Source organism: Silene latifolia, chromosome 3 (genome assembly GCF_048544455.1).
Source record: "Silene latifolia isolate original U9 population chromosome 3, ASM4854445v1, whole genome shotgun sequence".
Taxonomy (NCBI): Eukaryota; Viridiplantae; Streptophyta; class Magnoliopsida; order Caryophyllales; family Caryophyllaceae; genus Silene; species Silene latifolia.
In genome coordinates this window covers 5,457,038-5,481,561 of record NC_133528.1, presented here as the reverse complement: position 1 = coordinate 5,481,561, position 24,524 = coordinate 5,457,038, and the positions used below count along the sequence as shown (strand labels likewise).

At 37.8% G+C, this 24,524-nt stretch overlaps 1 protein-coding gene across 1 annotated transcript in view; it reads right to left on the bottom strand.

The window, feature by feature from the left end:
* Window positions 1–10,637, bottom strand: part of LOC141645850 (putative sesquiterpene synthase) — a 31,851-nt gene extending 21,214 nt beyond the window's left edge. The window contains exons 1-2 of the mRNA XM_074454033.1: window positions 10,505–10,637; window positions 405–678 (exon numbers count right to left, since the gene is read on the bottom strand). Of these exons, the coding sequence (XP_074310134.1) occupies window positions 405–678; window positions 10,505–10,624 (394 nt within the window). The 5' untranslated portion in view covers window positions 10,625–10,637. The remainder of the gene's footprint in view (window positions 1–404; window positions 679–10,504) is intronic.
* Between the last annotated feature and the right edge of the window lie 13,887 nt (window positions 10,638–24,524).

The window sequence follows — 24,524 nt, the reverse complement described above, 5'->3', positions numbered from 1 at the left end:
GAAAAGTTTAGAAAAGTATAATTTATAGTTTAGTGCTATTTTTATTAATGAAAAAAATCATAACTATTAACTATGAATTTAATAAAAAAAATATTACATTTTAATTATTAGAATTTATTTATTGAAAAGATAATAATTTAAAAAAAAAAAGTTTCATTTATTTATTTATTTAGTAATATGCATTTTGGAGGGAAAACTAGGAGAGTTTTTATTCTCTTAATGGGGGATTTGTAATTTGTAATTAGTGTTCGATTTTTACCCGTTATAGACAACAAGACGTTTATGAATTAAGACGGAAGAGTCGATGTATGGGGGTTTTATTTCGTGAGTTTGTGTACAAAGGAGTATAAATCGACCACCCCGTCCCAATAACATGCCTAAGTGGGAGTAGTTTTGCAACGTACCAGAGGACACACGGAAGCCGTGTTGACGCAAGATGCGAAAGCGTAGGGAAACATAATGAAGATCATTTTTAAAAGAATCATCATTAAAATGCATGTTGTTAAATTTATGCAAGATGGATTCAATTTCTTCATCAAAGTGGTATGCAACACCAAGTCGCTGAATAGTATCAATATACATAAGTCTCCTCTTTGGATCCTTGTCGTCGGCCAGAAGCTCCTTCCGTACTAGCTCTATTAGCTCTTTGATTTCCTGTTTCATTTCCATTTCCGCCACCTATACACATATTGTCATAGAATTTCACGGGTTTAAACCTAATAACATTGAATAAAATGATACTGCAAGTAGAGTTTGACAAAGTAACGAGCCAGCCCGGCCTAGCCCGTCACACGGGCCATGTTTGGCCCGCCCCAACCCATACATGGGTCGGATCCAGGCTTCATATTTCCAGCCTAGTCCGTCCTTGGCCCACCAATTTAGTGAAAAAAAATACACAGGCCCGCCCTCCACCTGCCATGGGCCTGGCCTGGCCTGGATCAAACACACTCCCAGCCCGGCCAAGCCCACCCCTCCCCTGGCCGATTTAGGGACTGGCCAGGTGAGCCGAGCCGAGCCCAGCCCGAACCCGGCCTGATAACAAGTCTACTCACAAGTCTCACATACGGAGTATATTTTAGCAAATGTTATGAATTCAGTGAATTAATATCGAAAAATATGAAAAGTTTAAATCAACGCGAACAGATTTTCATTTGTTAATAAAAATAGCTTCTAACAAAACCTATCTTAGGCCATGTTCTTTTGGACTGAAATTGTCTGAATCCGAATCAACTTAATGGAGCCGAATCAATCAATCAACTTAATGGAGTCAATCAAATCAATCAATCGAATCAATCAATCGAATCGAATCGATTCAATCGAATCGAATCGAAATAATAATAAAAAGATTATATTATTATTATTATTATTATTATTATTATTATTATTTTTTAGGGATGCGCACAGCTTTCATTAAAAGAAAAATAAAAGTTTACATGAAATTGGTGGGGAGCCGAGAAACAATCTGGGGCCCCACACCCTTAGCAATAGCAAAGCTAAGTCTAGTAAAAATGTAAGCGGCTACCCGAGCCCTCGCATCCTGAGATATCGAGAATTTCTGGATCCGCTTGAGCAAGGCAACAGCATCCGAACCCAGCTCCCCAAATGAAGAGAAAGAGAAAGGTAGGAAACCATAACCCGCTACCGCGCACAAATCCCCATACTTAGCACACTTTCGCTGAGCACCATCAGCGACAACCCGGCCCGGCACAAAATCTGCCAACCCAGTTTGAGTCAAAGGTAAAGAACCTGTCAGGTCGACGCACACATCACGCCCCCTGTCCCAAGAATAAAGCAATAAATCTGCAGGACGAAGAGAGCCACCATGCCCATCAACCAAACCGATATCAACCTCCTTCCCCGCAGTAATACCAGATCTATAGCAGATGTCGAAAAGAATGTCCCGGACAAGGTTATGCCGATGTTTAACGACCACGATCAAGACAAGAAACAAACGTAGTCCCCAAAAACATCCCCAAAAAAAACCCGAGAGCAAGCGGGACGGGCCTAGATACCGTGAATAATGGAACACCCACGATACCCCAAAGACACTACGGTAAGTCCTCCCGTTCATAGTCTGACCCAACCCCGAGATAGGAACCGCACGTAACCAATCGGAGGAGTGAGAACCTGCCGAGATCGCCATAAAGCAAGCTGGCGTGGTGTCAAAGAGAAAACAGACTCTGAGGTAGCAGCAACCGTCGTGAAATAAATGTCTGCCAATTTCTTCATAAGTTTGGGGGCAGCAATTTCACTAGGGTGACCTAATATATCGAACCTCGTAGTCACAAAAACACTGCGCGCATCATCAAAAGCGGGGCCAGCCAGCTACGACACCGGAAGGGCCGAGGAGCTTAGCCTCGCAAACCAAACAGACGCAAGCGGGACGCAATAAAAGCATAAAATAAAACATCTCCCGCCGCATAGACACCAAGACCACCAAGGTGAAAAGGGAACGTAGCAAGGCGCCACTGCCAATCCCCAAAACCCGGCCTTGACGCGGTGACAATACGTTCCAAGCTAGAACGAAGAGCGGCATCAAAAGGAAGATGGACAGACCCAAAAACACTAGGAGAGCAAGTACGAAGGGAGAAGTAGAGCTTAGAAATACAAGTACAAGCTCGAAGAAGAAGCAACTCACACTGCGGGTCCTCAATCCTCGCAACCAAGTCCATTAGCTCAATGGTCTTAGTTACTCTCGTCGCCACAATCTCACTGCTAAAACCAGGACAAGTAATCTTGTGTCCTCCCAAAACCGTAACACCGCGCAATGGCCGAGAAATAGAAGTGGGGAAAACCCCAGGAAGCCGACTCCGTGGATCCTCAACAGGCCAAAAGACCTCCGTCTTGGAGACATTAAGATGTAATCCCAAACGAGGGCCATCCACACTAATCAAGTCCAAAACCTTCCCCACCTCCAAAGTATCACCCACGATGGTGCCATCATCTAAGTACCATGCCTGCAAAGTGAGGTCAAAAGTGTCCCGGATCTTGCAAACCAAGGGATGCAAAACCAACGCGAAAAGCAAAGGCCCCAACGGATCACCTGCGCCGAACACCCCGACAAGACCATAAACAAGTGCTCCTCATAAAAAAGGCGGGTCAAGGCGCAATAACAAAACTCCACCCAACGGGAGAGAGCCGGGCAACGACGGCGGACCTCCTGAAGCATGGTCGAACGGTCAACAAGGTTGAACGCATTCTGGAAATCTACCAGCAACATAGAAAGCCCCACCTGGTCCCCCCGAGCCTCAATGAGCCGGTTCAAGGCATGCAAGATAGCCTCTCCTCCACCGGACACACCCACCCCGAACTGAAACCCATCAAAATAAGAAGATAAAGACGGACCAACCATAAAAGCATCAACCTTAGAGACAAGCCGTCTCCAAACCGTACCAACAGTAATAGGACGAACTCCCCCACCCGGTTTAACGAGTGGTGTGAGAGGGGCGCTGGCAATGTACTCACCCAGAGGAAGAGGACATCGGCCCTCAAGAAAAAGATTAACCACCCTAGTAATAGAAGTGATCAAATCGTCGGAGATAGCCACAGCAGCGCCACTCAAACAGTCCATAAGGTGCTGGGTACGAAAATCATCCCTCCCACAGGAAGTACCACGAGGGAAGCTCCGAATCATATCCAAGACCACCACCGAAGAAGCAACCAGAGGATGATGATCCCCAGACATAGGAGGCAATGAAGGAGGCGGGGCAACAGGATGCTTCTCACGCAGGGCCACGAGAGTGGCATCGGAGTAGGGGGCGACCCCAGAGGAAGAAAGCACCCGTACAGCAGCAGTATAATGGCCATCAGTAATCTTTCCCCGACATTGGCGGAGGTTAAGCTCACTCAAATCCAGATCCTCATCCACAGAAAATGAAGAAGGACCCTCATCCAAACACTCATGTAACAACTGCAACCTCCCCCCAAGGTGCCCCCCAGGCAAGGATAGCATTATTAATAATAATATATTAATATAATCTAATAATAATAATCTAATAAGATATATAAAAAATAAAATATTAATATAATAATAAATAAAGTAATAATAATAATAATAATAATAATATATTAGTAATATAAATGATAACATTATTAATAATAATATAATATATTAATAATAATAATAATAATAATAACTAAAAAATAAATAATATAATAATAATAATAGGTCTAATATAATAACTTATTAACATAATAATATTAAATATAATAATAATAATAAATATGTGATTAATAATATTAATAATGAGTATATTAATAAAATAATAAATATTAAATAATAACTTATTATTATAATAATATTAAATATAATAATAATAAATATGTTATGAATAATATTAATAATAATAAGGGTTATTTAATAACAATAATCCAACCTAAGCCTCTCCTTCCCCATTTAATCCATCCTATTGATTATCTCATATTAATCCTATCTTTACTATCATTTAACTTAGTTTGCACCAGGCATCATGGTAACTTGTTACAACGGGTGAATGTCACTAATTAGCAGGTTTCCTTCTTAATTAACCCTTCTTAACCATTTTAAGACTTTTAATTGCATCCTTTATCTCTCCTTCTTTTCTCATTTTTTCTGGGTTCTTCCTCTCTTCTCTCTCATCCCCACGGTAAATTTTTCGCCCCTTTCATTTTATCTTCATTAAATTCTAGATTTACCCTGACAATGAATAAGGCATTCTGGTCTTCTTCTTCTACTTCAACAAATTCCAATAGCAAAAATCAAAAAAAACTGTTGTAAAAAGTCAAAAATGAAACCGCCAACAACCCAGGAGTCATAGCCACCGTGGTCTACTCCCCTCACACAATTCAAACCACCATTAGCCTGTGCTCCGCAAACAGCTACTCCGACCACCATAGGCGAGTTCAGTTCGACCCTCAATCAAGCTCTTCACCTCGGAATCGAAACCTAATTCGAAGCATCACTTTACATCAATCAAACACCATCATTCACGCCACCAACAGTAGTGAAATTTTTCAAAACCCTAGATCCCTAATTCAATTTGGGGGTAAATTTTAATTTAAGTTTTGGATGGTTGTGTGGCGGTGGTGTTAATTGGAGAATAAAAATGAAGAAAGAAGGAGAAATGGAGAAATGATACTGAATGAAGAAAGAAGAAGAAGAAGAAGAAGAAATGGAATATGGTAATAAAGAAGAATTAAGATGATAGTGATAATGATGAATGGAGAACAATAGATCTGGGTAAATGAAGAAAAAATTGGAGAATGGAAATGAAGAAAGAAGAAGTGACGAAAGATAAAGGTGTTACATAAAGGGGTGACCTGTTTAACAGGTTGCCCTTCCCAAAGATCAAAATAAGATAAATGATAGCAAAGATAAGATTAATATGGGATAATCAATAGGATGGATTAAATGGGGAAGGGGAGGCTTAGGTTGGATTATTGTCATTAAATAACCCTAATAATAAATATATTAATAAAATAATAAATATAATAATAATAATAATAATAATGATAATAATAATAATAATAATAAATAAAATATAAATATAATAATATAAACAATACGAATTAATTATTAATAAATATAATAGTAATATAATAAATATAAAAATAATAATAATATTATAATAATAATAATAGTAAATACATTAATATAAAAATAATAATAAGAATATCAATAAGAATAATAATAGTAATGTTGAAATAAACTTGAATCAATCAATCAATTGAAATTTGAATCAATTGAGCTGAATCAATCAATCAATCAAATCAATCAATGGAGTGAATCAATCAATCGAATCGATTAGAATCAAAATTAAGTCCAAAAGAACAGGGCCTTAGTCTCACTAAAATAACGAGAAATGTCAAATTATTTATGATTGGAGAGAATCTTTACAATTTATGCTTTTCACAAAATCTCATTATAGACGTCACATATCCGTCTATAACTAAAGACGAACCAAATACAATACCACATTTTTAATAGGACAAGCAACAAGTGGGGTGGTAGGAGCCAAAAATATCACCACTTTCAAGCTATTTGACCCGTCTTTAGCTATAGACGGATACATTCGTCTATAGCAAGACTAGCTGTATGCTTTTTGATACTCTTCATAATTGAAAATAATCTTTACGATTCCTTGCAATGTATATGGAAAGATATAGCCATGCGTGATATTGTATGATTCACCTTTTAGACTATAATAAGAATATTTAATTTTTATATTTATTTTTTTAAATGAAAAATTAAAGATAATTTCGATGGAATTTGTGCATTGATGATAAATGTGCAAAAGATAAATGGTGCGCTTGAAATTGAATTAAAGAAGTATTCCCTCTGGCTTTTAATTTTCTTCCCGTTTCTCTAATATATGTGAGGAGTATTATAATGAAATGGGAAGAAAACAGCAAGCCGGAGGGAGTACAATTTAGGATGTGGTTTTGAAAACGGCACAAAGTCAAATTTGATTGGTCCATTTTAAATGTGAAGATGGTCTATTTTAAAATGAAATTAGATATATTCATATACTTTGTATATGAATTATATAATATATTAATCCTCTAAGTCATTGTTAAAATGGTATCATACAATTTCACCTAATATGACATGGCATTTCATAAGTAAGTAAGAGTATACAACAACAACAGCAACAACAACAACAACAACAACAACAACAACAACAACAACAACAACAACAACAACAACAACAACAACAACAACAACAACAACAACAACAACAACAACAACAACAACAACAACAACAACAACAACAACAACAACAACAACAACACCAACAACAACCACAACAACAACAACAACAACAACAACAACAACATCAGAGCCTTAATCTCAAAATGAATTGGGGTCGGCTAACATTAATCATCTTTTAGAATCGTCTCTGGGTGAACGCACACCTCAAAATGCGAATAGAAAATGAAAAAGTGAAACACAAAAGGGAGAGCGAAAATGTAATACAAAGTCAAGGTAAACTTACACGTTTTAAAATCGAATTCCGGATTTCTTTTATAAAAACTTAAAATTTAAATCGAGAGAAGAGATTAAAACGATTTGAAAACCGAAATAGAATTAAAGATCTGGAATGCCTTAAAAGTAAACCAAGTAAAATATATAAGAAAGTGGTTGGTAAAAAAAGGTGTAATAAAGTTGAGAAGAACAAATAATTTTTTTTAAAAAAAAAAAAAAAAAACTAAAAATCCACATGTATCGTTTCCCTCCATTATGCCCTCTCTATCACCATACTCTCCTCGAGCCCTATAAATCTCATATCGTGCTCTATCACTCTCAACCATGTCTGTCTCGGTCTACCTCTACCTCTAGGGACCTTTTCTGTTCTCCAAGTCTCCAACCTCCTAACCGGTGCGTCCATAGGTCTCCTTCTCACATGGCCAAACCATCTTAGTCGATTTTCTATCATCTTGTCCTCTATTGGCGCCACTAAAAACTAATAAAGATATACTGCTAAAATTCTTTCATAATTTAGTGGCATTGATTGTGTATAATAATTACGTTGTATAATATCAAAGTTTTAATAAATGTAGATTTTATTTAGGGAAAAACAGTATTTTAACAAAAAAAAGAAACAAAAACCAGTCTGTTCCTAACTAAGATCTCTTTGAAACCAGTATACAAGAAAGTCGATGTAAAATAAAATACTTTTTTTTTCTGGGAATAAATACATGTAATAAATTATTTTCTTAAAGTAACTTTTGTTATTTGGGAAAGACCAATCCCAATTAATATTGGTAAAAAATGCCTTTTATTTTAGGGTGGTGCTCATTCATGTACGGATTTTACTCATTCATGGACGTAAATGACCATAATACCCCTTTTATTTTAATGATATTATTTTCATACCCTCAGACTCTCTCTCATCTCCATTCTTCTGTCAATACAAAACAAAGGAACATGAACAAGTGAAACATGAAGCAGTAAACACGCAAGATTTGTTTTCATGAAATTGATCTACAACCCTTTCACACCCTAGCCACCATCAAGAAAAAAGAACCACCACGCCACTGCCGGCATCCACACACCACCCCTCACCGACGGCCGCCGTTCTTTAATCCAACGCCGGCCACCAGCGTTGCTACAAACCAACGACGGACGCGACACCAATGATCTACCCCATAACCTGCCACCAGCGTCACCGCTACAAGCCTACAACAGCCAATGGACGCTGTGACGTGGCGACGACCGCCATTCCTCCCCAACGCCGGCGACGTTTTAAACAAACCCTAATTTAATTATTGTAAATCAATTCGTTAATTTGATGATATAATTAATACAATTACGAATTAGAATTATACTTGATCGATACGAGAATTAACATCCATAATTGTGTAATTTGACGGATTTGATAATTTTGATTAATTTTGTGAGGGGGAAGTAGAGAGAATTTTTTTTTTTTCGTTTCTAGGCAAAGGGCATGCGATGGAAAAATAATGAAAAAAAAGTCCATGAATGAGTAAAACTCGTACATGAATGAGCAACTACGTTATTTTATTGAAATTATGATTCACCAAGCAAATCACAGGTATTATGATCACTTTAAATTAATTTTATGTGCGTTAAATAAATATTTTTAATTAATCTTTTTAGGGATATTCTACGGTGTACCCTCGTGGTTTTGGTTTTTTACATTGTACCCCCCATTTTTTTATATTCTATGGTGTACCCCTAAACTCTATACATTAGTCTATACCATGACCTTATTTATTGTTTTTGCTAACTTAATTTCTTAAATGACCTATTAAATCGTCTATTTATCATTCCAATTACTCGATAACATACTCATTTAATTATTAGTTTGTCGAATTACTCATTAGCCCACAAAATAGTATACGAAACTAACTGAAAGTTCAAAAAATCTCCATTATTATGTCAGGACTCATAACATATGTTTTTAATAGTAGTTGATGCTTATTAAAAGTGATTTATGATGTTTCTCATATAGAATTGTGATACAGCATTAATAAGTCAGAATAAAGGTCAAAGTATCGTCGTTTGATAGTGATAAAGTTAATGGAGAGTTAAACGAGGTTATGATGGAGAAAAACTAAGAAGTTTAGGGGTACAATGTAGAATTGAAAAAAAGGAGGGGTACAACATAGAAAACCGAAAAACTCAGGGGTACACCGCCGTAGAATATCCCATCTTTTTATATAAGGTAGAGATCGCATGCCATACGGGTGTTGGTAAACCTGTCAAACTGGTCGGACGAGTGGGGTCGCAAGTCAGGTCATACGAGTCGGGTCAGAATACAGGTCGGATCATATAGGTTACGGGTTGGATTATGATCAGAATACGGGAAAAAAAAAAAATAGTGTCCAACGCCAGTTTTTTTTTTCATTATTAGTAAATCAAGAAAATATTTGTAAATAAAAATTAAAACATATTTAATGTTAATATTTTAATCATATAAAATGGCTATACGGAGTATTATATTGTAACAATTATATAAACTACGTTAGCTTAATTATTATTTTATTATTAAATGTTACTAAAATTTATAATATTGACCTTTAAATTATTTTCGTACGTAAAAGTAAAAAGGAATATTTTTATTATTATCATTTCAAGGATAATATAAAAACATTAATATTTTAATAAAATTCTTGAATCATCTGTGACCTAACAGGTTAATCCGTTTAGGTTGGGTTTCGACCCTAAATTGACGAGTCATTTCGGTTTGGGTTAAACGGGTCGCGGTTTGAGATTTTATGGGTCTTAACTCTGGAAAAGACAGATCAGGCGGGTTAGGTTTTCAGGCCGGGTCAGAATTTAACAGCTCTAGGTGTTGGTACTAAATTAGCAAGTTATTTTGTTGTAACTTAGTCTTGGATAGAGGGTCAAGATTTAAGGGTTTATGACCATAAAAAAACGGTGTAGGTTACAGATTTGCAATTCTGGTCAATTTGACAGATCTACATAATACTATGTAGACCAATAATGTTTGATTTTTCTTTTGTTAATGGGGAAGATCAAACTTAAATTTTTTATTTATTTATCTATTGTACAAAGTACAACATTAATTGCAAAATTGGTATTCACATTATTTAATATTTCCTTCATTTTTTTACGTTCTTATTTGCTTTATTATGATCTCTAAGACAGAACTTTGACCATATTTTCCGACTTCTATTTGTTTATTTTTTTTGTCGGAAAAATTATTTAGCAAAAGATATTTTGATAATGAGTAAATATTTTATTTTCAACATATTTACGATTAAAGTTCAGTAACTTTTGATTTTCAAAAAGCAAATGAGAAGATAAAAAAAATGAAGTATCAACAAATTCTAACACAGACCGTAAATTTTACGGGTTTAAAACTAGTATATCTAAATTCATTCCAACGCCAACCCCATGCGTAATGATTATAATTGCACCTTTTATTCTAATGAATTTTTTTCTTTTTTTTATTCATTGTGAATTGTGATGATAGACGGGTATGTTAAAAATAAATAAACAATTAAGACAAAAGGAGTATAAAATCGAGAAAATAACCTCATCAAGAGGAGTGTAGTCTAGGATATGGTCTTCCCATATATCGGGTTGAAAATTTGCTAGAGGTCGGGAACACTCTGCCTCGTCTTTGTGGTTGGTGATGGATGAAAGGTTTTCCATAACAAAATGTCAAAGTTTTAAGAGTTGAATTGCTTAAAGTTTTGGTAATTTCGTTTTGGTAAGGCAGCCATTTATAGCACTAGATTAAGGCAACGGGTGTGCTTATGTGACGCAAATAAGTTATCTATTGGTGTAAATCAGAATGTTTACTGTCGATAACAATGAGTGGCTCTCTAGTCGAGAGTGATATCACAAAGGAGTAAATGGCTGGTCAGGAAGTTTCGTACATTATCATAGTACAAATCGAACCTTTGACCTCTTGGTTATGGGATGAGGTAAGTAACCACTACACTAAATTCACTTGGTTACGCAAATATGTTATTAAGATTAATCAAAATTAAGTTAGACTACCCAAGATGTGTGAGTCTAGTGGAATTCCAGGGTAACCTCAAAGCCTCTTAAGGAGGAATTGCGAGGTCCTGGGTTCGATTTCCTAGATGAACACTTTCCTGGGGACCTGACGCCCGGAGAGGGAATAATCCCCGCGGGAAAGAACTCACATGGTACAGGCGCCTAGCAGGGTGGGGTCCTGTATCCGGGGAGGATCCAACCTCCTCGTCATCAAAAAAAAAAAAATTAAGTTAGACTTTATTTGAAAAAACTAGCCGAAAAATTATTTAAAAACTGAAAAGTTACCTAAAATTTATAAGCTAGCCTGAAAGCTATTCGAAAATTATGATTTTTTGGCCAAGTAGCTGAAAAGGTAGATATTATATATTAAAATGACCTGTGGTAAAAAAAAATATGTTAAAATGACATAGGAAGACATAACAAATGGGATATATTTGGTCATCGACAGTTAATATATAAGTTGGTAAAACAATACTTGTTTGTTAGCCTTTGTTTGATAAAATTAGATGAAAAGCTAATTGAAAATGGAAACACTGGCTGAAAATTAAGAGCTTATATAAAAAAATGTGTCAAATTAGAAAGGTTGCTCATTTTTGGTGAAATGACATAATAGTATTTCATATTATAAATTAAGAGTATGAAATAAGAAGATACATTAAAAACCAGTAAGTGGATTATACATCCGATGTAATATATCAGATGGTATAGATTTTGAGCATTAAGATAAAGTTTTTGAGTTTTAATTTAAAAATTTGAGTTTTATTATAAAGTTTTTGATTTCTTCTACTTAAACATTAATCTCAAAAAGTTAGATTATAACTCAAAAAAATTACATATAAGCTCAAAAAAAATTGATTTTTGACATCATAAAACTAAAATGTAATTTATAAACTTTATAGAACTCAAAAAAAATACATAAAAAATCAAAAAATCAATAAATGTGATGTAGTACATCTGATGTACAATCCTTTTTCTCATTAAAAACAGATAACTTTTTATATAAGCTAATTTACTTGATACGGAGTAAATAATATACTTACTAATATTGCAAAAGAATAAGATAAATTTGGTAAACAGGTTAATCGGTTGGGGTTTAGGTCAGTTCGAGTTGGGTTAATTTTGGGTTTATAAGAGTTCTGGTCAGGTAGGGCCTGGTTATTTCGGGTTCATTTCATTTTCGGGTCAGCTATTATCAAATAGTTTATAGATAATACTCCGTAATTAGTATGTAAAAACAAACATTCGGTTCGTTATATATAGAGCTGTTCAAATGCGGGTTTGGACCAGATATGGGTCGGGCCGTGAAGAAAAAAGTTGCCCTTTAAGACTATAGTGGGTGGGCCAGGTCAAAATTATGGGGCATTTATCCTTGCCCTTACCCGCCCTTTAGTCAAAAGTCGGGCAACCCATAGGCCGTAAAACTAAACTTTAACTATTAATTACGTATTCGGTAAAAAAATGACTTTAATTTAAACTACTTTTTATTTTATATCTCATACCTTGATTTGAAATTTGAAGTTAGATGTATAATATATATATGGATAGTTAAGGAATACATATAAGGGGTAAAGGTAAAAATTGGATATATACATTACTGTAACTTGTAATACGCAGTAATTAGTGGTGTTTTGAATATGCTCCTATTGGAAAGACAATTAAACTTTAATTAGCATAGAGATATTTGGAAAGACAACGGTTTAGATTCGACTTTATTAAATAAAAATATGCTTTTATTTTCTTTTATTAGAAAAAATCATTATTTATAATATAAAACAATTAATATACACAAATAAGTTGAAAATTTATATCTTATATTTTTTGTGAGCCGAGCGGGTTAGCCCGTTTGGAAAAGCTCGTGTCCATGTCCGGCCCATTTACTTAATCGGGACGGGCTTGTCCAGCCCACGACCCATTTTTTAGAAAATTTTGTGTCCAAGCCCGCTAAAAATAAAGGCCGGATGGATCGGGTTATTGGACAGTATGACCCATGAACAGCTCTAGTTATATATATTGGGTCGTTAATTTGGGGTCAAAACATGCTTGAGTTTTGAGTTCGGGTGTTGAGTCGAGTACACGTTGGATCATTCGGTTCGATCAATTTTACCAAGTCTAATTTCAGGTATCTTATTTGCACAAATTCTCATTTGTGACGGCCGATATCCGTCACAAGCTTGTGACGGTTCAAATAAACCCACATGGGAGGATAATGACAAGTCAATTGGTATTCTCTATGCATTCTACTTTTTATCTTATCCACCCATGTGGGTGATATTTAACCCGTCACAAGTTTGTGACGGATATATCCGTCACAACTCACAAGTGAGACCTATTGTCTTATTTGGTACCTTAGACCTATGTACCTTTTTGTTTAGCATAGCAAAAGAGATCCTTAGACTCGGTTCTTTCCGGCTGAAAAGAGCTTAGTTGAGCTTAACTGAACTTAATGGAGCTGAACTGATGAACTGAACTGAATTTGATGGAGTTGTGTTGAACCAAATAGAGCTAAATTAAGAGTTAGGCCCTATCTTTTTAGGCTGAATGAAGCTGAACTGAACTGAATTGAGTTTACTTGAGCTGAACTGAAATTAAATTTGTTGAGATGAATAGAGCAGAAATCAACTGAGTTGAACTGAATTGAGCTGAGATGAACTGAATTGAGCTGAGAGCTGAAAATATGCCGAGAAGAATCGGGCCTAACGAGTAATTCGAATAGAGGTGAGCCGGGCTGAATTGAACTGAATGAAACTGAGTTAAATTGAATAAAGTTAAGCTGAACTGAACTGAAATGGGCTAAAATTAAGCCAGAAAGAATAAGGCCTTAGTCCAGTGACAAGATAACGTCAAAGAAGGTAGAATATTTATTTTTATTTTTTTTGGTACGAAAGAAGGTAGAATATAGAATGTGTATTACACATCTCATCTAAATAATTTTATTTATACGACCTACTCCGTACATTGATAACTTTTGAGGTTATAGGCCCTGTTTGGTAATCAGCAGATTGATATTAGCAGAAGCAGGTTGGTCAAGCAGATTATAAATGACAGATTAGATTAACAGGTTTGACTAGTATATTTCAATTAGCAGATTTAGTAGAAGTGTTTGGTAATTAATTAGCAGATTTTGGTTAATAGATTGTTGTATTTATGTGTAAATTGTTGACGGATTCATATTTCACAATCTACTAATGTGAATATGCTAGGTAGAGCAGCATATTGGAAAACAGTAGATTGAGCTCCAATCTACTCTGTCAATATGTCATTTACCAAACACTCAAAATAGTAGATTGGTAAGTCAAACATGTTAAAAGCCTTGAATATGCTGAAAATTTTCCAATCCGCCGTTTACCAAACACCCCCTATGTAACGGCTTTAGCAGAGGCGGAATTAAGAACGAAGTATATCTAAAGCTAGATTAAATACTACTAAATCAGTAAAAGTTTAAAAAAAAAAAAAAATAACTTGTGACATGCATTTTTATCGAGACAGTACAAATATATACTATTTTCACAAATTCTTATTTGTGACGGAGGGTATCCGTCACAAATAAGAGACGGGTACCATATTGTCTCACAAAAAATCCATAGGGGGTGAGAGAAGGACCACATGGGGTGGGTGCCCACCTTGTCCCCTCTACCCATTTTCACTCACAAAATACCCGTCGCAAGATCCGACCCGTCACAAGCAAGACTTATTGTACTATTTTAACTAATTTAAACTACAATAATATACAAAAACAATGTAACAAGAAGGCAATCTGATAGTAAAGATTAAGAAAATGTGAGGTTTTGAATTCCCTATCTAAAGACAAGTTTAGACAAACCACTGTTTTTCTTTTTGCAGGTATATCAAGACTAATATTGGAGTTAGGAAGACTAAGATGTGCGACGACTACCTGATTCAGTTCGATGATTACTACCCAGTACCCACTATTCAAGAAAAGTCGTCTTGATGTTTCACTTTGGTCTAACTTAGAGGTTTCGATTAATTAGATGTCGAGTCGTCTAGAGGTTTATGTACCCGCCCATTTAAAAATGGGTAATATGTAATTGAATGTTATGTAAAGTTTCTTTTATTTATATCAGTTTATCGTTGTCAAAAAGAAATAAAAAAAATGAAACTATTACAGGGTACTTCCTCCATTCAACTCCACTCTACCTATTTCATTTTTGTGCACTATTCACGATTGTGTATTCAATTTCGATTTTCTCTCGATACGTAAGTGGCAATATATTCATGTGGGATCTTGTTTGATTCGTCTTTACGAGTACATTAAAAATATCTAACTTTTATAATTTTTGCAAATACGTAACTAACGATATTTAGCGCGTAAAACACACGTTGGCAAACGTGAAAAAAGAAAGTGGTAAAGTGGAGTTGAATGGAGGAAGTATATGCTTATGGATGGAGATGGAAATGGGCGGACTGACAATTTGACATGCCCTAATACGGCACATGACCAATTTTAACACGACACGGAATAGACACAACTCATCACGACATGGCACGCCATATGTCATGGGACGCGCCTAGGCAGAAGAGTGAGAAAAAAGATCATGTCTAGCCCAAAAAAGGCACGAGTGCACGACCCACTTCGGCATGGCAGTCTACGCATACTCAAAGTAGAAAGAAATAAGGCTAAAGTGAATAAATTATCCTCTCTTCCTAACTCAATAATCGTGTATAAAGCAATTGTAAAATATCTAGTAAAACCGAGGGAGTCCGTCACAAGCTTATGTGACGGATATTGCCCGTCTTCAATGAGATTTTGTGATATAACATTATAACGCATATACATTGGTATTTTCATAACTAAAAAGGTTCAAGGCTTGTAGCCTTAGTTTAGAATATATATATATATATATATATAGAGAGAGAGAGAGAGAGAGAGAGAGATTCGATTTGGTGTTTTTGGTTCTTATGGTGAGTTGTGAGTTGGGGGAATCTCAGCCACTAGATTATATTAGAGATGGGTGGTCAAGATCTAATCTTACTTGTCATATAAAATCATTATCATTTACTTATTTTCTCTTTTTTCTAGTGCTACTCTTTTATTTTTTACTTTAATTTTTTTATCTCCTTTTTTTACCTCGTGTTATTATGCTTTTTTTTTTACATTTTGATTTTTTTGTCTCTTATGTTTTTCTCTAATTTTCTCATTATGTTACCTTTTTTTCTTTTTCTTTTTGTATCAGATTTTTTTTTTACTTGAATTTTTTTACTCTTATTTTTTTACCTCGTGTTATTATGCTGTTATTGTACTTTTTTTTACTTTGATTTTTTCTACGACTTTGATTTTTTTCTCTTTTTTTACCACATGTTATTGTTATTCCGCTGTTATTGTGATGTCATTCTGCTGTTACTTTGATTTTTTTTACGACTTTGAGTTTTTTTTTACCACGTGTTATTGTGTTGTTATTCTACTGTTATTCTGTTGTTATTGTGATGTTATTCCGATGCCACTTTGATTTTTTACTACTTTGTTTTTTTACTTTTTTTTACCGCATGTTATTGTACTGTTATTTTGGTGTTATTGTGATGTTATTCCGGTGCTACTTTGATTTTTTTTATGACTTTGATTTTTTTTTACCCCGTGTTATTGTGCTGTTATTCTACTGTTATTGTGATGTTATTCCGGTGTCACTTTGATTTTTTTACTACTTTGATTTTTTTTGCTACTTTGATTTCTTTACTCTTTTTTTACCGCATGTTATTGTGCTGTTATTCTGGTGTTATTGTGATGTTATTCCGGTGCCACTTTGATTTTTTTTGTTTTTGTTTTTACCACGTGTTATTGTGCTGTTATTCTATTGTTATTCTGCTGTTATTGTGATGTTATTCCGGTGTCACTTTGATTTTTTTTACTACTTTAATTTTTTTATCTTTTTTTACCACATGTTTTTGTGCTGTTATATTGGTGTTATTCTTGTATTATTGTGGATGGATGTCAATCTTGTTCCCGAGTATAAGAAAGGGAACATTGACCAAGGCTTCATTTGACCGTAGGGCATACAACTCCTTTGATTCATCAAATCTTTCTTTGTCATAGACCTCCGCTAAGTAAATCACCGCCTCAACCTGTAGCAGCAAGGAGATCAAATTTGACAATTTGAATATTGACAGTGACAACGTATACTAAAAAAATTATAAAACTTCCTTCATCAACAAACATGACTACATCATTAATATGATAATGAACAAAACTTTAATTCACTGCACGAAAAAATTAAACTCCTAAACATTGATTACACCAAAACTACTCACATCAACGAAATCAAACAAGATGAACATGTAGAAATCAATAAAACTACATAAATAACAAGATACGATCGATCAGTATTAATTCATTCACAGTTATTCAATGAAAATGACAAAATCAAAGTCCTTAATCATAACTGTTAAATCATCACTTATTGTATGCAACAATTAACATTAACAATAACAAACATGATGAATCATCAGAAAATTAAATAAACTTCAATTGATTCACATTTATTTGAAATATTGAATTCCTTGAGCATTAATCACTAATTACGGCGGACTTGTTGATAAAGCGGAGTTGCTTTGAAATCAAACATTAACGAAATCAAACAAAAAAATCAATTAACCTTCAAGTGGACTTGCGATAAAGCGGAGTTCTGAAACTTCAGATCAATAATTTAATCGACGATTACTCATTAATGACGTAATATACAACCAAATACACATCACCACATGATTATCGAATCATTAATTGCAATCGCAAATTCGCGACACTTACGGTTCGGCGGATAGGACGATCTATTACTGGCGCGCGAAAGAGGTGAGGCGTTCGGCGGCTCGTAGCTTGTGAGGAAGTGCGATGGCTTGATGCGCCTATCGGTGATGACCTTAATGAGACGGTCCACGAGAAGAACAGGAGAACAAGCTCGTATTTCACATGTGATTGATGCGCATCGTTTTAGACATAGATTTAGATTGGAACTACTAGTTAGGTTTTCCTCCATGAAGATTTGTTTGATAATCAATCAGAAAACCATTTTGAAAATTAGTGCAAAAGATGAACGAGAATATGAAGACAAAAGGGGACAAAATTCTATGAGAGAGAAAGCCAGACAAAAGTTGAGGGATGGACGTTTTCATATAAGTGTGATAACTTTGTTTATTTTCAGATTTAATCTTAGCCGTGTATTTCTCCTTGTTCAATGGTCCAGATTTCCAAACTCACAACTCACCATAAGAACCAAACTCACGAGATCCCGCCTATATATATATATATATATATATATATATATATATATATATATATATATATATATTATTGTTCATGTCTCAATCATGTATCGTGAATGGGGTCAATCGGGTTGGGTTAATTGACTTCTACTAGATTTGGTAAACGGATTAATCGGGTTGAGTTAATTTTGGGTCGGGTCATTTTCGGGTCAACTATTATCAAGTTATTTATGGATAATAATCGGTTTGCACTTTGCAACAATAAACATTCGGATCGGGCTATTCTGTGTCGGGTCTAATTCGGGTCGAGTTATTCAGGTCAGGTCAATTTTGTCAAATCTAGTTGTTACCTTCTGTGCGCACTGGGTAAACCCTCGGATATACAAGAATTTCACCCAAATTTTAACCACTAAACTCAACCCTTAAGACAAAACAAATATATTCGTCTTAAAAAAAACCTATTACATTTGGACCGGCATAATTTTGAGAAAAATCTATGAATTTTGTCTAACCTGACTTGTTAATTGTTATGTATTACTCCCTTCATTTTTCTAATTTTGAGAAATGGGGTGAAAATAGGAAAATGGATGGAGTACATTATTAGAATCCAACATCAAGCATACCACTATGAAAAATGCTAAGGTACATCCAGGTAGAAGATTATGATACACCATAACCAATGATAAACCTTTATTTATATTTCACTTATATTTTACTTTATTATTTATAAATGATGTAGAGAATTATAATATTCTTATTAGATAGGGTGTACGATGAGGTATAACCGGTGTACCTTGGATTTCTCATACCACTTTATGGATTGAATAATGATAATAATATCAACTTTTATGTATTTTCCATTAATACGTCCATGTTTCCCCATGTTACCGAAGTCAGTATTATTCGTACTATACAACGTTGTATAGTACGAGTAGTACTGAATTCGGTAATATTTAAAATGTTACACAGTATTAATTGAGTCTTGACCAGTTACATGTAAAACAGTTTTACAGAAATATTTGTAATGTGCAATTGTCCCAAAAAAGATTTACAAATGAATTATACAAAAAAAATTGATAAGTGAATTATTGTTGAGGCTCTTTAATTTACTTTTCAAGGGCATGTCAATTCTTCAAAGCAAACACAAAGTAGTGTAATCCAAATTCCAACACTACGTTTTGATGAATTGATTGGGATTTGGATCCTCTCCATTTCCTTTCTCTCCATTTTCTCTCACAATCTATTTTAATAATAACTATCCCTTATACTCCCATTTTTCCTTTACTTTTATGCGTAAATTGAGAACCGTTAGATATTGCCAAGATGCGATCCGGACCATTAATAGAAACTTGCCTCTCCATTTCATTTTAGGAAATGGAGAGAAATTGGGCTCGATTGATTGATTAGAGCCCTCACCCATTCACGCCTGTTGAAAATTTTCCCCCTATCGACAAATCCTTCTCCGACGCTAATTATGACCTTACTTTTCAACAGTTTGAGAAGAATATAGGTCACGTTGCCTTAGCTTGGTAGTGGAATGCTACGTACGTGAAAGTGATGAAACAATTTGATGTCACACAAGAAGAAGCCTACGTACAACTACAGTACACTTAGTACTCCCTCATATTCTCCATATTGTTCCCTTTTGCTAAGGGGCAAGGGTACAGGGATTAAGGAAAAAAATAAAATATGAGTAAAAGGGTTGTGTGGGGTTTTGGTGATAGGAGAGAGGGATGAATAATTAGGAGTTAAATAAGGAATTGTTAATAAAATATGAGTAAAATAGTTGAGTGGGTTTGGTGATAGGAGAGAGAAATGAATAAAATAAGAGTAAAAGTTTCCAAAATAAGAAAGAGGAAGAAAACATGAATAATCCGTTTAAGGAAATAGGGAAAAAAAAATAGTGAATAGGAGGGTGTATTAGAAAATGCATGTGTTCCGGGTGTAATTTCGGAGCAGTGTTGTGACCACGTAAGCTTGCAGAATGATGTCGTTGCTTGTCTCTTCCTTTCACTCTCTCCTGTAAAGATGAACAAACTGAGGGCTCGGCTTGATACCGAGCGTACTCACTCCGACGCTCAAATCAGTAAACTTAGAGAGATAAGTTGTATGTTAACTTGGCAAAGTATATTGTAGAGAGATAAGGGAGTTTTATACCAAATTATTCGTTGGTTTTTGGGATTATTAGCTGATTTTTTGGATCGTTTTCTCAATGAGAGAAGTGGAGTATTTATAGACTTTCACCTTTTGTCACGTAGTGGCCAAGTGGCCAAGTGGCAGAGCAGGTGGAAAGACTATCTTACCCTCGGCCGAGGGACCCATGGCAGGCCGGCAGGCCGGCAGGCCTGGTTGACTCCATGCCGAGGGGACTGGATGTGAGTACGCGGATATGCCTCTCGGCCGGCTAGTTGCCGAGCCGAGACCCAGTGACAGCCGACAGCGCGTCGGCTAGGGTCGTTAATATGTTGACTTGCTGTCTTTTAGCTTTGACCTTGCTCAATATGTTGACTCGGTCAACGGGTGCAGAATATGCGCCATCAATTTGCCCCCAGCGTAGTCTATGCCGTGGTATGGACCTTCGATGCGTGTTGAGCGTATTCTGCGCAAGTTGAACTTCTTCCTCGGCTTGGTTCTGTTCAGGCCGTACCATATCCCCCCCTCCACATAGTTGTGTAATGGACAATGAATGTGGAAAAGAAAAATGGCGCTGGCCGAGACCAAGGTTGAGAGTGCCGTGTGCTTTTGATTGCCCCCGGCCGGTGCCGCCAAGCTTGGTTGATCAGCAGGCCGTTGGCAAGTAGATACCAAGGAGCGTGTCAAAGAAGATTGGTAACTGTATGTCGATTGACATTTCGTGGCTGCATGCTTGACACGTGGCTTGGCATTGATTGGTGGACGTTTCATGGGCTTTGCTCTGATTGGTCCGCTTCATGGGCTTTGCTCTATAAATAGAGCAGTGTGCCCCTCTTTTTGACTTGCAAACTTCATTTCTTCAAAAACATTTCTCTCTCTAGTTTTTTTTTTCGAAGCGTTTTCTCTCTCTTATTTTTCGAAGCGTTACTCGGCGTAACACTTTCTTCCAAGGTAAACAAACAAATTTTTTCCAACTTTTATTTGTTAAGTATTTGTTGTCACCATGTCTTCTGCTGATGCTCAACCCAGTACCTCTGCGCCGGGGGGCGAACCGTCGCGTCCTGATGAACAGGAGCCACTGGTTGTCACCCCGATAGGGTTTGGGGGTCCCAAGTCGCCTTCTCCTGAAATTGATGAGAAATTTTTGGAGGGTTTTGATGATGACGATGATGAGGCGACCCAATCTGATTCGGAGAGGCCGCATCTCTTGTGGCACGGCGACGCCTGCTCGATCAATCCTGATCGCGTTTGGACAAACAAGTTCGCCTCTGTCTCCGGGCATGAACTTTTTGAAGACCATTACTCCTTCGGCAGGGGGTATAGAATTGTTGTCCCTGAGGGTGATCAGGCAGTCTGTTGCCCTCCCGAAGGTTGTATCGGCGTGTACATCAGACACCTGGAGAATGGGCTCCGGTTTCCTCTTAATGAACACGTCGCTGCCATAATCAAAGCCATGAACGTCGCCGTGGCCCAACTGCATCCGTTGGCCATTAGGACTATTATTGGTTTTGTATGGTTATGTCTTTTTAAAGGGGAGGCCCCAACGGTGAACCTCTTCCGTCGGCTCCACCATCTTCGGCAGACTACCCTAGGCGGCACGGGGTGGTACAGCATACAGACCGAGGCGGGTTATGTTACCGTTTCCAAGCTGACATCTTGCAAGGACTGGAAGGGGCGGTGGGTATACGTCGAGGTTCCGGAGGACTATCCGCTGCCCCGGTCCTTCCAGAGCCGCGTCAATTTGCGGTGTGAGAGTCAGGGGGAGCATGACAGATATGTCTCCCGTAGTAAGATTAAGATGGACGCCAAGAAGGTCTATCTTAAGGAGGACGAAACACGGGCAATGAGGTTGTTTGAGGCTGAGAAAGATGGCACGCCGAAGGGATGGATGCCCCCGACGCAGATCGTTCTTCACGACGAGCCGCTTTGCCACGTCGGCCTCATACCGGCCCTCGGCCAGGGTGAGTGGGGTCGGTATGAGGCCCACCTTTGCTTTTTATGCTTCTGTATTTGAGTCTTGTTTTACTTCTTTTGCTTAACTGTTGGCTTTGTTCTTTTGCAGATCGATTTGGCCGGGATATGTCTGTCTCCATCCTCGACAAGTTGGGACTTGATCAGGACGGGAGAGTTGTTGAGCTGCATCTTAAGGCCGCGCCATGTGATCGCAGACCGGCCCCGCACGAACTTATGGAGCAGGCGATGAAGGCAATGGATGTGGCGGCGACTCAAGCGGAGATTGGCGGTAACGTGCCGCGCCGGAGACCAAAGACAACGTCTATGGCGGCTACGGCGTCAACTCCAACTCAATCTTCAATCCCCGTAGTCCAAAAGGAGCAGGTGGTCGTCGATGTTGAAGAGGAGGTCACCGTTGTGGAGGGTCCTCCTCCTTCAAATAAGAGAAAAGAGGCAACGCCTGCTGCTGCTGCTGTTACCGAGGCCGAGAAAGAAAAGGGGCCAGCCGGCCCTCTGTCCAAGAAGGCTAAGACTGGTACGGATCTAACCCATGGCTCGGATTTAGCAGGTTCTTTAGGCATTCCTGATGACAGGCTTTCTGATATGTCAATGAATGTTGACATGGATGCTTTGTCTGGGTTTTTTATAGATCCGCCGTCGTCGGCTGTCGTTTTCACTGAACGGCAATTGGGGAAGCAGCCTGTGCAGACGGGCGATAAAAATGTCACCGCCGACTCCTCATCCCAGAAGGTTTCCTGTGTTCAGCTCAGGGAGGATGGCGTAAAGTTTGCCAAAAGGCTGGTGAGGTGGGCTGAACTAGCCGGCACTCAGCTTATCGAGCAAGAAAAGCTTATGGCTCAATCTGCCCCTGCGCTCGAACGGCTTAGGCTTGGGCTTGCCGCTGCTAAGAGGAAGGCCGCGTCGACGAAGAAAGACTTCCTGGCCACCATGAAGGACTTCCTCGCTGAGCGAATTCTTAAGGAGGATGCTGAGAAGGTGATCCTGGCCGAGAGAGCCAAGGTTCAGTCTGCGTTGGCTGACGCCGCTAAGCTGCGGGAGGAGAAAGACAAGCTTGAGGGCGGCTATAAGACCATGGTTGAGCAGAGGGGAAGATGGAAGGACCTGCATGGCGCCGAGGCGAAGGAGCATAAGAACACAAAGGTTATCCTTTCTCAGAGGGAGAAGGATATTGAGACGCTGAAAACCGTCATCATCCCTGACATGTGTGCCCGATACCGGGACCAAGCTGAAGATGCTACCAGGGATGCGATCAAAGAGCTCCTTCCTGAAGGTACCTTCCCGTGGCAAGATTTTGACCGGCTTCTTGATGAGAAGGCGGCTGCTGTGGAGGCCAAGGCTGCGGATGTGGCGAAGGTGGCGAAGGCTGCTCAGGAAGCTGAGGCCAAGGCGGCCCGGGATGCTAAGGTGAAGGAGGCCAGGGAGGAGGCTGAGAGGGCAAAGGCAGGTGAAGCTGCCAAGTCGTTTTCTGGGCCGCCCACTGTTGGTAACGCTGCTACTGCTGCCGGTGGTGAGCAGCAACAAGCATAGGGAGAAGGGCGGTCGTCACCAGATTCACCCGGCCCTTCGGATAGTTTCAGCTGTTCGGGGGCCAACTATTGAGCCTTTCCTCCCTGCCATCCTTTTGGCGCTTCAAGTCTGAATGTTGTAATATTTTGTTGTACCTTTTGTTTTTGTTAAACTTTGGTAGGTTGTGTTTAGGCTATCCCTATGGGGACGGCCGTCGACTTTGTTTTGCCTCACCTGTAAACATTTTAATGAAGTTTTGTTTATTTGCCTTCGGCTTGGCCGAGGCTTTGATCTTATCCTCCATTCAGTTGTCTTCTTACGTTTTTAAACATATTGAGCGCTTTTTCGTTTTACCTTCGGCTTGGCCGAGGCAGTATCTCAACTGTACTTAAACGTTTTTAAACATGTTGGCATGTCGGTCGCTTCCTCTTCCACTCCCGGTCTTAGCCGAGGCGGTCAGATTTGCGCTTCCCAACTGCTGTTGTGAACATGTTAGCGTATCGGTCGATTTTCCCCGTCACTCCCGGCTTTGGCCGAGGCAATCGAGGTTACGGCTCGACAGCGTTCGTATCTATAGACATATTGATCGCTTCCTCTGCCACTCCCGGATTGGCCGGGGCAGTCAGATTTGCGTTCTCAACTGTACTTATACGTTTTTAAGCGTGTTGGTCGCTTTCGCGAGTATCAACCGAATTTGTAGTGACTGCCGTGGCGTCTACTAAGCATG